Source organism: Rutidosis leptorrhynchoides, chromosome 2 (genome assembly GCF_046630445.1).
Source record: "Rutidosis leptorrhynchoides isolate AG116_Rl617_1_P2 chromosome 2, CSIRO_AGI_Rlap_v1, whole genome shotgun sequence".
Lineage (NCBI taxonomy): Eukaryota > Viridiplantae > Streptophyta > Magnoliopsida > Asterales > Asteraceae > Rutidosis > Rutidosis leptorrhynchoides.
This window is the reverse complement of record NC_092334.1, coordinates 627,878,714-627,893,161: the sequence shown is the minus strand read 5'-3', so window position 1 is coordinate 627,893,161 and position 14,448 is coordinate 627,878,714. Positions and strand designations below refer to the sequence as shown.

Genomic DNA, 14,448 nt, shown 5'->3' with positions numbered 1-14,448 from the left:
TGTAGCCTCACGATGTTGAGCATTTTAGGATGGAAAAAAGACCCGTACCCGATGGGTAAACTCGAAACCTGATACTTTGTGGCCGGGTTTAGGTTCGGGTATTCGTGTCTTGGGCCGAGTATGGGGATGGTTTTAATTTTTTTTGGTTTAGGTATGGGGATGGATTTAGATACAAACACGCATACCCGGCCCGTGTCACGATCCATATACCCGTATACCAGACCTGAAGGGATTTTCAATTTCATTAATATCAATAATAAAATTTAATAATAATAATATTTATATAAATTTAATAGCATCATTGATACATAAATTGAAATAAGTGAATGGTGAATGATAATGGCTAACAATGAGAATATTCGACATCCGCGAGAAAATCCAATAACGCGGGAGTTACTATGTAAATGGGGAACTCCGTTTACCCATGGGGATACTCGATAACTCGATGATTAGTAAGTAAATGAGCACCCGACATGTATGGTATCGGGTTTGGGACAGGGTTTCCTAACCTGGTTTGGGTCTAGAATTACCTAGACCCGTCCCAAACCCGACCCAATGTCATTAATGTGGGCATTGTGAAGGCTTGTCAAATATATACTAGTGAAATGACCCGTAGAAACACGGGTATGTTTAAACGAAACAGTTTAATGATATGTTTTACGTATTAAGTGAATGTAAATGTTAAAGTCATTTAGTTTATTGCCCCGTGGAACCACGGATTACGACTAAGAAACTTGTCGTTGATTTTACAAGCATAAAGTTCGCTCAAAGTTGAGTATTTATATTTATATTTTTAATAATAATAATAATAATAATAATAAATAATAATAAATGTCTTTTAAATTTTTTTAGAAAAATAAAATTACAATTTAGGAAAGATTAATATTTCCTTTTATAAAAGATTTTGTATTATTTTTTGAATTAAATTAATATATAATTATGACATCATCATTATAAAATTTAAGTTTAATGATGACATTATCATTTTAGAGGTTTATTAGACTATACTATATAGATATAGATTTCCAATGTATTGCCATTATTTGTTATATAAATATAAATTAAGTTAAAAATTATGATATTATCAAATTAGAATGTTACAACTGTTATAGAAAATATTACAACTTATACAATCATACGGACTAAAAACTTATTTATTCAATTCAATAGAAATAGAAATAGATAGATAGATTGAAAATATATATTTTCCTTTTCTTATATGGTTGCGGATGGAACTCTGTCGCTTCATAAACAAATGCAACCCCACGCAAACGGTGGTCTCTTCAAAAAGGTAAATCAAACACACACAAACATAAACACCAAAAAGTTACCCCATTCTTTCTAATCCAACGTCTCTGATCATCGACTTGCCGGCGCCGACGGTACGTTCCTATTTCCGATCATCTTCTTCATCATACATCTGATCGTTATTTCCGTTTCTCGTTTACTATTTTTGTTTGTTTATCTCAATAATCTATATATATATATATCTTCGTTTAATCGAATTAAAATTAAATAATTATATCGTCACAATTTCCGTATAATTGTTTGTGAGAAGTTTTGCTAGGGTTTATGTCACTTAATTTCGTTCGTATGAATGTATATCATGTTCGATTATATTATTATTATTATATCCTCCGAGTTTTACTTATCGCCTTATATGCTTATGCTCTGTTATATTCTGGCAGTTTTTGAAAATAATATTATCTATTTGTTAGACGTTTTGGTTCAACTTCGTTAATTTTTTTTTCTGTAGCTTTGATAATTAAATTTTTTGAAGATATAAATATTTCGATTAGTGTTTATGTTGATTAGAACGTTTGTGATTGTTGTTGTTATTACATGCAACAAAAAATAATGTAGATCCTTGAATATTTTAAGCGTTTTCGTGTACGTTTAGGTTTTGTATGTTGATCTTCGTTATGTTGAGTATAGTCATGCTTCATCTGCTCGAGTTGTTTTTCGGTTTTTTGTAAGGTTTACTTCGAAGCACAATTTCTTTTTGCTATATATGGATCATTCTGATAAGTGCTACTCCGTATATGATGCACATGCAATTGATTGTTGTGTTTCCAAGCACACTTTACAAGCACAAAATATATTGCTGCTTTGGCAGATATGCAGAGATGATGATTTCTGTATATTTGTATGTGTTACTGTTTGTTGTATAGTAATTGTTTGTGTCAAAATTAGATGTGTGAAATTAAATTAGCTAATTGTAGTTACCTTAACGGATTTGTAAAATGAAGTTGGCTTATATTAACAACCTTTGAGGATTTGTAAAAGGAAGTTGGCTTATATTACTAACCGTACAGGATTTGTAAAATGAAGCTGGGTAATATTACTAACCTTTAAGGATCTGTAAAAGAAAATTGGTTTGTCTTACTAGACTTTAAGGATTTGTAAAATGAAGTTAGCAAGAATAAATTTTTTCCATTCAAAAAGGAAAAAAAAAAAAAAAGGGTTAGTCTGTACTGATCTAAACTGGGGGTTTACATTTGTTAATGAAATTTTTTTTCCTCTCTCTTTCTCTTTCGTTTCATTATTATTATTACTATTAAAATTAAATATTATAGTATATTATTGCTCAATATTTTAATAATACTATTATCATTTATCTTTTTTCTTGTATTTATTAATTGAAGAACTTCATTCGTTTATATCTAAATAACTTGTACATTTGTTTAGGCCCCGTTTGGCTCACGGAATCCAATGGTATTCCGGCGGAATTGAAATTGAATTTAGACACACGTCGTGTCTAAAATTAATTCGAATTCCGCCGGAATCCCATTGGATTCCGTGATCCAAACGGAGCCTTAGTGTTCCAAACCTTCACTAAGATAGGTTGAGCGTGCAAATGTAATTGCCTTGTATATTCGTAGGATGTGAACTTAAGCTCCTGTGGAAGTTGGTACCATTTCGTCAACGTGTTCTCTTTTAAGGTATTACCGCAGGATCAATATGTTGATGATATATGACGATTCCTCATAATACATATAGGCAGCTGAACTGCTTCCATATAGTACATCTCTATTATCAGGATTGACTGGTGAGTGGTTCTATTATCGAAGTCTGATTGATTTTCTTTCACACACAAGCACAAATGCGTCCGTTTACATTGGTGGTTAGGTTTTATTGTTTCAAGTAATTTAACATCATACTTTAGTCATTTCGTACACCTCATACACGTACATAGATATATGTCGTTCTAGTTAGCACAGTTTAGTCATTGGTAGGATACTCATATGGTAGAGCTATTGCTCCTTTATTCTATCATTTTCTGAATTATATATGGCATTCCATTGCAGGGGACTTTTAACTAACCAAGCAACTGAACAACTGTTTTTGAGTTCTCTATTCCTATCATCTTTTTGATAGCTGCAGTTCTGTTTCTCTAGTGAAAACCTAAAGAGAGGGCTCTCCCTTTTGCACAAATGTAGGTCTTATTCCCATTTGTGACGTGACTTTGGAGCCTAAAAGAATGCAAGTTTAGCCTGTAATCCAGTTGTGCTAAAAACACTACTTTTAGGGGCAAAAACCTTTTGAGTAGTTGAAATGGTAGTGCATGCCATCTTTTGTCTCATAAATACCACAAGGGGTATGCAAATATTGATTAGAACTAGTCTTTTTTTCACTACCAAGCATGTGAGGGGAGATGATTATTCTTATCACTAAACTTCATATTGAGCATGAATTTCTACATCCAGTAGTGGATGAAAATTATTTACGTTACCTTAATTGGTTCTACGCATTGCAAGAAGTGACATTTTGTAGTGAGTGCGGTACCATTTACACCGGGGTTGGATCCTAGAATTTTTACTATTTAGGTACATCTATAAAGATAATTGGGTTTTATACAACGATACATTGAGCTAGTGATGATAGTGTCGGGTTTTTCATAATGCGTTTATTGGAGGTCTGAGATGTTATTAAACCACAAGACTATAAAGTTTGGGACTTTGGAGGTCATCGGTAATATGACTTAGTGTTGTAATGGACTAAGAGTTGCATGCAGAGGTCCACAGTAGATGTTGTTTTGATGATATAGTGCTACTGAAGAACATAATTATCAGCCACATTAAAAAATGTTGGGTTATATGATCCTTGAAATGCTGACTTGTAAGATTTGAACTAGAATGCCGCTGCACCTGGGCGGTGTTGGTTATGAGTACTGAGTTGTGGGTTTCTTATTGTGCATGGATCTAACAATCTCTGATTTTAATGCGTGAAATGACATTTATATGTGACTGCTACTCAGCTGTCGAAGATTTACCTGTGATTTTTAAGGTCAGACGATCGCATTTACTTAAAGTGTATAGTTAAGCTGATTGGGTATGACAAATCATTTGTAGTTGTAAAAGTTTTAGATACCATAAATACATGTACACGTTTCTTATGTATATATAAGAAGTAGTTCCATATGTAGTGGATAAGCTTTTTATATTAGACTAATAGCAATTTAGTGACTAGATCTATATAAATTTATCTTGTACTTACTATACTTGTACCATCAGTTATATCTACCAGGGTTTCAACCTGTAGTCAGTATTGCAGAACTCGGAATTACTCGGCGAGTTCTTGGTTTTTGCAACTCGGGGAATACTCGGCGATTACTCGGAAAATGGGTCAAAACTCGGCCAAGACTCGGGGTTACTCGGAAAATCGGTCAAAACCCGCGATCAAAATCGGTCAAAACTCGGTGAAAATTAGTCAAAGTCAAACTTGGATCAGTCAACATCCGAGTACTCCTCGATTTTCCTAGTACTCCTTAACAAGTCCCGACCGAGTACCCTCGAGCAACGATTTTTGCAACCTTGCATGTAGTGTGACAATACCTCTTGTTCTAGTCCTTGAGAGGGCTGGGCTGGCGCTATCGGTAGACACGAGTTGATTATTCTCTGCTAATTTGGCACTGTTATAGGTATGCTGTCTATTAATGCCTCTATCATATGGTCTCTTTTATTCTTATTTACATTAGACAACTTTTTTTTATATCTACCCCCCACAGACAATAAACTTAATGTTTTACAACAAAGTAACTTAATGGAAGTGGCAATGTGGATTTATATACTATTATGGTTACTAATTGGCAATTCGATTGTCTAAACTTTAAATTGAATGTTTTGAAAAAAGGGATATGTTGCATTAATCAGGTTACATCTAAGAAGGGATTGTTGCATATATATTGATAAATGTCATTGCTTTTCACTGTTGTACAACACAAATACACAATTCATTTTCTAGACGTTATATTTCAAGTTCTCTAGCTTTTAAACAATTCTTTGTTTTAAAAGGCAGGTTAAGCCTTCGTAAGAACAACCCTACGAACAGGCGAACACACAGTCACAATGGAAGGATATACCAGATCTTGTGTATTTTGATATTATTATTATTCTAGTGGCGTTATAATAATGTTTTTTTGGTATCTTTTTTCATATAAGGATCTGATTGGTTAATGGTTTTTTTGTTGATGTTAGATAATATATTCTGAAGATAGTTTCCTATAAAGAGTTCATTTCATCCAGTTTTTTCATGACACGGTTAATTGCTAAACTGCAACCAATATTACACATATAGAAACATGGGAACATGAAATCAGGTTTCCTTTTAAGTTCTACACTAGGGTCTGAGGTGCAGAGCTGCTGCCACCATTTATGTGACCTATATGGCTTGCTTGAGGTCACAAGTTTCTTAATAATTAGGAATAGACTCGCATGTTATCAGAATTAACTCAAGTATATTAGTATAAACTAATGTATCTTCTTCATGTGCTATGTGACCTATATGGTGGCTTGTTCTTCATATCACACAATGGATTCATTGAAATTTACCACTTTGGAGTTGTCTGTGTGTATATGTACTGGTAAACCGAAGACCCTTGTGTTCGATTACAATTTCAATTTCGAAAGGGATTCGTATTCGTATTCCATACACCATCTTCTTTTACTTAAATTACCATTCAGGTTGGCTGATGCCAAAATCAGCCAACCTCGTTTTTTCAACTTCACGGCAGGTAAGTCTAGTTGCTTTCAAGATGATTTAGGAAAGATAAAAATCCTTATTTAGTCCCACAATATGCATTTTGGATTTTTTTTTTTTTTTAGGTCAAAGTAGAAGTGTAATTGAAGGCCTAGAGTATTCAAAATTGTAAGGGTATCCTTGCACAGTTGCCAATGGTCTTTGCTACTACACAATCTGTTTTTAGGCTTATCAATTCGTCTTCTATGTATGACCAACCAGTAAAGTAATGATGGAAAAATATTGGTAGGCTTAGTAGCGTTACGGTGCATGACAAGCATATATATAAGCCAGCCACAACTTATTTATTTACTGAATGGGATTTCGAAGTTTCATTGTTATGGATCCATTTCGGAAATGATTGGTATTGGTGTGAGCATTATTCATTCAACAACACTTTACATCAATGGTTAATTTGTACCTTTACTCGGTGGTCCCTTTTTCGATGCGAATGTTACTTTCTGTGTCTTTTTAACCTGTGTGACACTGCTTAATGGAAATACTTGTAAGACGGATATTGGCTACCGTTTTTTATCTGATCTTATACACTCTTCTCATGTATCTACAGAACAGTACTAAACGACCGATTGAGATCAACTTCTGTCAAAAAGGATGGGGCATAGACAGGCGTCAAATCAATTTATGATACCAGGGTCTGATCAACATCATTACAATCATACTCCTGCAGAACCGTCTTACGGTCCCATGGGTAACTTCTTATTTACATACATTCTTGTATTCAAATTTTTTTGAAGTAAATATTGTTTATTAGTCGATGCAAGTGTTGCTTATCTTTTACTGGTAACTTGTAAAGGTGGCAATATGGGTAAATTGGATAACTGTTGGTTTAGGTCTAAACGACTAAACTGGTCCATAAAGTATTTTGCCCAACATATTAAAATCCTTTTATAAGAAGTGTATTAAATGATTACAAGGTTCATTATTTTAATAATACAAGGTTCATTATTTTAATAATTATGTAACTGTCTGATTATGATGTTTTGTGCATTGTCAATATTGTGCGACCTACAACCTCGTTGGAGACCTGCTTCCATTATAGTTTATTTTCTAAATTACGACCCACTAGAGATCAATTATTATTAAGAAAGATTTTATCTACTCTTTCACCTTTGGGTTAACAGATTTTCTTGTTATGAGATATTATTTTTTTTATATCTGTACCCGAGTTTATTATGATCACCTTTTTTCAGTAAGGGGTGTTGCCACTGATAATGGTCCTTCTGTCACTCCAATAGATCATATAGCAAGAGGCGGGGTACGTTCAAATTATCATTCTGATTTATGGGGCCCACAAGACGAGCGACATTCAACGTACGTTAACAGGGAAGTACAACACCACACTCCACCTTTCCCAAGGCCTCCTTGTCATCCATATCCATCAACCAGTCATAACACATCTGTCACACCAATGGGCCCCACTGGCAATGGAGGATCATATAAGAGAAAGAACACTATTATATCCGAAGGTAGCTCGAGCAGCTTTTATGGGGCAGGGAGTTCATCTAATTCTCAAATGTTTAGAGGATCTGGTCTCTCGATTGACGGTCAAGATTCAACGAGGAATGTTCGAAGTAGATCTGAGTTGGAACCTTGGATGCCAAGAACACATGTTCCAAACTACACTTCTCAATATTACCAACCAATAACACACTCTTCGAACTACTCTCTGCCTGTCCACCCTGTCAATCTAAGTGCTGATGTGGCGAGTCGAGAGTGGAATTCTGTTCATTATGCTGCTTCCTTTCAAGAAAGGATTCCACCTATGGGTAAAAAATCTTTACTTTCACTGTACTTATAACAGAGTAGTTGTAAACGGGTCAAATTTCCCATCTATACTATACGATTAACCCTTAGTGTTGTGGAAATGCAGGTATTAATGGGCCAAGACATGATGAACGTCAATTTTGTGCTGGAGGGAGTTCTTTTGATAACAATGGCTGCCAACATGATCAATTTCATAGGACTCATGTTTTATCTTCGCATCATCATCATGTTCCCCACACTCAGTACATTAGAGATGGACGCAGTCACCATTCTTCAGGAGATACACATGTCTATAGAAATGGGTCAAATTACTGTAATACCCTTGGTGGTGGTTTAAGAATTCGAGAGCTACATTTTCCACCCGAAAATATCTATAGAGGAAGGGGTGCAAGTCCTATTGTGAATGCCATGAATTCCCATGAAGTATTAGGATATGAGGTGTGCCACTTATTTCACTGATAACTATCAACATTTTTTATTGTCTCACATACGATGCAACTTTCGTCTTATTTTTTATTTTCATATTAATTCCCCTGCAGTCATCTTTTTATATGAATTCAAGCAATATGTCTGATGAGTATCAAGATATGAGGCTCGACATTGACGACATGAGCTATGAGGTTGGATACTTTGATTTAAAACACTTACCTTTGTTTTCTGAGGTTCTTTTTTATTAGTACAATCATTTGTATATCACTTCTTTTTTAAATACCTTATAAGATAAAGGTGGTAATTTTGACCCATATAAATATTGATTGTTTGATTGGGAATGTAAATGTCAACTGGTTGAAAGTCACACCATTTATGCAACCTCTATTTAATTAAATATTATCGAATATAGAATGTAAAATGTTTAGAATAAATTGTGTTTCTGTATGTTTCTTTTTTTTCATAACCATCATGCTTGACAAATTGAACAGGAACTACTTGCTCTTGAGGAAAGCATAGGGCATGTGAACGCTGGTTTGTGTGAGGATGAAATGTCTAAATGTTTAAACGAACTAATTTACTACTCTATGGACCAGAGCCGTGACGAAGCTAGTTGTTCAATCTGCCTCGTAAGTGACCCTGCACAGATTTTTGATGTTCTTATTATAAATTCATGTTACGGTCACCATCACGCGTGCCAATTTTAACGCATTAACTATTGGCTGTGTCGGCTTGGGGCTTGTTTTTTTCTGTGATTGGTCAAGTGCAATAAATAACATTGGCTTAAAGGGAAACATGTAGGTTCCCTAAAGAATACTATTAATTGACTAAAATCTACTAATTCGTTCTATAAGTACTAAAATTGGATTATTATTATTAATTTTAATTTTTGTAAATCTAGACATATGGGCCAACCCAATGTAACCCATTTCGACGCAGACAAAAATTATTTCTGTTCGCCTGCCAGCCTTGCCCTCCTTTTCCCACCATTTATGTCGAATAAAATAGTACAGCTAAAATCAAACATTTATGAGTGTAGAGGGGTTATGATGATCATTATTTTATGCGGTTGCTATACTATGTCCTTTGTCCTTTGTCTTTTGATAATTAAAAGTTTGTTCTGACTTTGAATATCAACAGGAGGAGTACAAGAATGGCGAAAAGCTTGGAAAAATGTATAAATGTGGGCATGAGTATCATATGGATTGTATTAAGAAATGGTTGCTAATGAAGAAAATATGCCCTATCTGCAAATCTGATTGCACAACTCAAGAGCCGATTCAAGTGTGTAATCATTTATGACTTATTATCTTGTAAATATGAACATGCTTTTGCTTACAGATTCAATTTGTGCAGACCATCTCATTGAATCACTTTTAGAATTATATATTATATATATCAAACAAGCTTAATGATAATGTCATTTAATCTAATTGTTCTAGATGACATTAAGAACCAAATTTTTATCATATGATTCTTGGTTTGTCGAGTTTTCTCGTACGATTCATCTGGAAAAAAATATATTCTCAGCTGAAACACTGTCCGAGAAATTAACTGTCGCCATGTTTTGAGTTGTGTTGTAAATTTGAAGTGTTAGCCCTGTTTTTTGTATTTGATGTTGCTCCATCAAACACAGTGTGATAACTTTTTAGGAATATACTATTTATTCTGTAACCTTGAAAAATACATATTACGGAGTACTACATTTTTGAATGTAACCTATGTTGATTTACAAATGTTTTAGAAACAATACTTAATCCTCTCTATCCAGGGGAAGTTGTTTTTTTTTTTTTTTTTTTTTTTTTTTTCCAGGGGAGGACAAGTACTGTTTTATCCGCTCGTAAAGACTGTTTTTAGCAGGTCCTCCTTTTCATTTACAAAGAGAGGATGTTGATAAAAAGACGAATTTAATAAAGACCTTTGGCTAATATGAAAGAAAAGCGGCAAACTCACACCCCCGGTACGTATTTATCCATGAACATATACATGCCTACTACGAGGTTTGAACTCCCTACCTCTTAGTTGATAGGGGTCCTCAAATACTTGATACTACTATGCTATAAGCCCTTTGGAAAATGGGCATGTGAGAAAATATTTGACTAAGTGTGAGAAAATTAGAAAGGGAATTGGATTTGGAGTGATTTGAAAATTTTACATATATCTGACTAACCGGTTAACTATGACTTGAGTGGTCTCGATTACCTTTTCTTTACATTCTTATTGCAAATGTGTTGCAGGTTCAGGTTGTTAAGAACAGAACAAAAGCACATAATGACATAAAACAATAGGCGGGATAATTTGAATCGGATTAGGATTAGGATTAGGATTAGGATTAGGATTAGGATTAGGATTAGGATTTAAGATTGACATCAAATATTGTCACTTGTTTGAGAGCAGAACAATACACATGAATTGATCTCTATGTAGAATATACTAGGTGTTATGAGAAATTAAAAGTTACAGTAATAGCAAATAGAAAATTCATATAATTAAGCAAATGTATTTATTTATAAAAATAAGATAAAAATTAATGAGAAGATGATGGTAAAGGAATGGTGTTTAAGAAGTGAGCAAAAACAGTAAGAGCAAGCCTGGGGCGATCCATTGGAACCTCATGGCCAGCCCCTGTCACTGTCAAATATGTCATCCCTTCATATACTTGGCTCCATCCACCAACCTATTCATACCATTCAACGTTTAAAATCTTATACACATCATTGTACTAGTAAATATCATTATTGCTATAGAATAGAATAGCATACCCAATAAAAGCAAATGGTACTATCAATAATTTTATTGAAACAACGACAAAATAGTGAAATACACACAAAATGAAATGAGGAGCATTATGAAACTTAAAAAAATTAATTATGTACGTACCTTTTTCTTATCATACCAAGCATGCCAATCAACAAGGGTTTTCAATTTCAGAGCTCTGATGGAGTAACGAGTACCAGTCAGCGGTAGTACAGCATCCGTGTCACCGCTGTTTTTATAGCCATAATTTAAAAAATAAATACAGTAATGTCGAAACAGCCTAATATCAATTTAATTTAATTTCATCATTATAAATTGTTAATTAAGTACCTAAATACCCATATTCGAATTCCCGCCTTGATAAGTTCTTTAAAAATCGGAAGCATTGTCGTTGGTGAATCTGTCCAACTTCCCCTGACGATATCACTGTTACGAAAAATTAACAAAATTTAACTTTATATATTCGCGCATATTACAAGTATTTTTCGCATAATTCTAGTGAATTACGGAGTAATCAAATTTAATGAAATAAATATATCATCCTTATTGGATATATGATTATGATTCGTTATTATATTTGGTTTGAATATATCACCTGCACGTGATCCAAGAATATGGTAATCGTGTAACGTTAGCATGAATAGCTTTTTGTACATCGGGTCGGTTCATGTACAACTTTGTGTACTTTATAATGCAATTATCACTCCCTCTTAACATCCATGGCTGCAATCCAAGTAACAATAACAAAAACACATGTAAAACAAATATACAAAAACATATAGAGAAACAATAAATGAGATTGAAATTTGGGCTAAAAATACGTTTACGGGATAACTAGATTAGGCTCACATTTAAAATACTCTAACCCCTGTCTTGGTAAACGTTATCAATTTACCAGTTTAAAATTTGGTCTAGGAAGATTCGCCTAATATCGTACGTCAACCCTCTAAAGTTGGTTGACATGATGTGGTATTAGGTCGAATTTTGGGTTTATTTATCGTTACTCGTACAAAAATTTACATAAAAGGTAACCGTACCGAAGGTAGCCTAGTGCCCAATTCATGGCAAGGCGGGTCGTAAATGCCATAAAAGTTGATGTCGCCGAATTCAGAATACGCTCGTAGTATGTATTTGTAACAATCTCCACTCGGGAACAAAAACGAGTCATATGGACATGATTCGTTCAATATTTGATACGTTGTGTCTGATATCAAACCGTGGTTCCACCAGAACTCGAACGTCCCAATGTTGTCATAGTAATCGTCGAGTAGTGGATTTCCTAACTAATCAAAAAAACTTGGCAAGTTAGATATTGTTCCTTAATCTACGCGTGTATCGTAGTGTAACGAATTAGCAAGATTTAAAGATGGTGACTTGCTTACCAAGAAACCTTTAAAGTTGATTTCAGGATTCTTGACACCTTTGTTATAACGTACTATGATTTGAGATAATTGAGGAACATAGTGACCTGAAATTCGGTGAGTAATAAGGAACTCAATGAGCTTATATGTTAGACATTTTGTTGGGTCTAAAGTGATCCAACAAATCAGGAAAACATGTTGCTAGCGAGGTTTGAACTCGAGACCTCTTACGAGGATATCAGAGCTACAACTACTAGGCTATCTTGATATGGTTATGCGTCGAATATGACTTAAAACGAATATATGAATATATTATGTGTGTGAGTGATACTAACCTGCATAACTTTCCCCTGCGATATAAAACGGCCTATGTTTATATTGTGGAAATCTTAGAAACCAATTGGTAAGAAATGCATATGCATCTTTTGCTGAAAAGTTCAATTTTACACAAACATTATACATCATAAATGGAGTTTTTGTGCATTATAAGTTTGAATATTTCGAAATCGATTAGGGAATGCTAAGAACCTGTTCTTTGATCGCCCGTAATTTGGTCAAAAGAAGTGTTGGTATACGAAAAACCAACTCCAGCCGGTGAATCAACAAAGAGCATGTTCGCCTCTGCATCATAAAACATGTGAAATACGTACATAATAACAAAATGTGCACGTGCGAAAGAAAAAGTTTTACGATGAAAAGATAGATCTTTAGTACTATAAGCTTAGAAATTGCCTTTGTTCCAAGCATATGGATTCAAGGAAAGAGTTTTCCCATCGGGACCCACTCGAAAGGGTCCAACTTCCTCGAACGCTCCATAGGCGATTGATGAGCACCCTGGCCCACCATTGAGCCAGAGTACAAGAGGCTTTGATGAGGCCGGGACATTACTCGCCTCAATCAACCAATAAAAAAGAGCTCGGCCCTGTTTCTTATCAACCGTAATATATCCTGAATACTGATTAAACGTCACATTTGGCGGTTGTCCTGGCAAGTTGTGAATCTTGTCATTGTAGCGTTGGTACCGATGAACTCGATCGGCAGCTGACGTACCGGTTGTGGTGGGGCTGAGAATGGTGATCAAGGCCAATACATAAATTAGGAAACAAAAGTAGCCTCTCATCATTGCTCAAATTAAAAGCCTTATTTTGGCATGTGTTTGGGATCATGTGAGCTTATATGTTCTATAAAATTAAAGTATAACTTGAGTCTTACTTAAGTAACAATGTAAGAGTTTGCTTAAAAATTAAATGTAAAATAGATTTAATAATATATCATGTTAATATTATAATTTGCGTGTAATTTTTAGTTCTATGCTTATTTTTTCATGTGTTATTTTTTGAGCACTGAATAACTATTTTTGATTTATTGATTAAAAGTAGTGACTATATATTTCACAGGTCACTCAAATATATTATTTATCATGGTAGATCATCTATATTACGTATATTATGTACATCATTCTAAGTTAGTATGTTGTTTCAGATATAAACAGTAATGGAATAAAAAGAATGCAATACTCATGTATTTAAAAGATTATAAACTCATAAAGTATAATGTTAATTAAGGATTATAAAGATATTTTAAAGTTTTGACATTAACGTGTTTTTAAGGATCGGGTTCCTGCAATGCGATTCGGGTTTTCTTCCCGAAAGCGCGTGCATGCGCGGCATATGATCGTGAAGGTGGTTAAGTTCCCTCTGAGTGATGCCGACAACTTGTCTTTCAATAAAACGTGTTTTTAGTGAATTTAACATTAAAATGTGTTTAGTGAAAGTAATGTTGAATTGTATTGCAATTTGCTTAAATATGAAGATACAGGCTACCACTTAATCCGCCCTATTCCAAGCTATAAACGTGCAAAGCCATTTGTAAAAATAATAATCTAATTCTGGGTTATATGTGTAGTTATAATAGCCTTTATTTTTTACTCGTAGGTAGTATGAACGAAGATAATTGACCAAAAAGTATAAAAGCTAGTGGGTTAACGAATTACAGATTACGCATGCAAAGGCGTAACTAAATATACCAAAAGCTTACGTTAAAGCTAAATAGTCAACGTCAATGATAGGCAATGGCGAATCTAGGTAGAGGACCCAAT

The 14,448-nt window shown here is 34.2% G+C and overlaps 2 protein-coding genes across 7 annotated transcripts; one reads left to right on the top strand and one right to left on the bottom strand.

The window, feature by feature from the left end:
• Positions 1-1,246: 1,246 nt before the first annotated feature.
• Positions 1,247-9,623, top strand: LOC139894625 (uncharacterized). Of its 6 annotated transcripts, none has more exons than XM_071878027.1 (10): positions 1,247-1,382; positions 2,883-3,049; positions 3,309-4,287; positions 4,555-4,921; positions 6,587-6,727; positions 7,230-7,805; positions 7,910-8,241; positions 8,343-8,423; positions 8,724-8,861; positions 9,373-9,623. In XM_071878027.1, exons 5-10 carry the CDS (start codon positions 6,631-6,633, stop codon positions 9,532-9,534), a joined length of 1,386 nt encoding a protein of 461 aa, XP_071734128.1. In that variant the 5' UTR covers positions 1,247-1,382; positions 2,883-3,049; positions 3,309-4,287; positions 4,555-4,921; positions 6,587-6,630; the 3' UTR covers positions 9,535-9,623. The 6 variants fall into 6 exon arrangements, with proteins under 6 accessions (XP_071734128.1, XP_071734126.1, XP_071734127.1 ...); XM_071878025.1 differs by having other exon boundaries at positions 4,515-4,921; XM_071878026.1 differs by adding an exon at positions 5,295-5,540 and having other exon boundaries at positions 3,309-4,921.
• A 1,136-nt stretch (positions 9,624-10,759) lies between these two features.
• Positions 10,760-13,473, bottom strand: LOC139893623 (serine carboxypeptidase-like 27). The gene is made up of 9 exons (XM_071876793.1): positions 13,083-13,473; positions 12,879-12,971; positions 12,686-12,778; positions 12,372-12,457; positions 12,027-12,272; positions 11,585-11,712; positions 11,320-11,415; positions 11,113-11,218; positions 10,760-10,909 (listed from the first exon to the last, which is right to left on the bottom strand). Exons 1-9 carry the CDS (start codon positions 13,471-13,473, stop codon positions 10,760-10,762), a joined length of 1,389 nt encoding a protein of 462 aa, XP_071732894.1.
• Between the last annotated feature and the right edge of the window lie 975 nt (positions 13,474-14,448).

Coding starts and splice junctions, on each gene's coding strand:
- LOC139894625 (XM_071878027.1), top strand. CDS start 6,631: ATGGGGCATAGACAGGCGTCAAATCAATTTATGATACCAGGGTCTGAT. Junction 6,728..7,229: donor ACCGTCTTACGGTCCCATGG/GTAACTTCTTAT, acceptor ACCTTTTTTCAG/TAAGGGGTGTTGCCACTGAT. Junction 8,862..9,372: donor CTAGTTGTTCAATCTGCCTC/GTAAGTGACCCT, acceptor GAATATCAACAG/GAGGAGTACAAGAATGGCGA.
- LOC139893623 (XM_071876793.1), bottom strand. CDS start 13,473: ATGATGAGAGGCTACTTTTGTTTCCTAATTTATGTATTGGCCTTGATC. Junction 12,779..12,878: donor TACGGGCGATCAAAGAACAG/GTTCTTAGCATT, acceptor TGAACTTTTCAG/CAAAAGATGCATATGCATTT. Junction 11,219..11,319: donor ATTCGAATATGGGTATTTAG/GTACTTAATTAA, acceptor CTATAAAAACAG/CGGTGACACGGATGCTGTAC.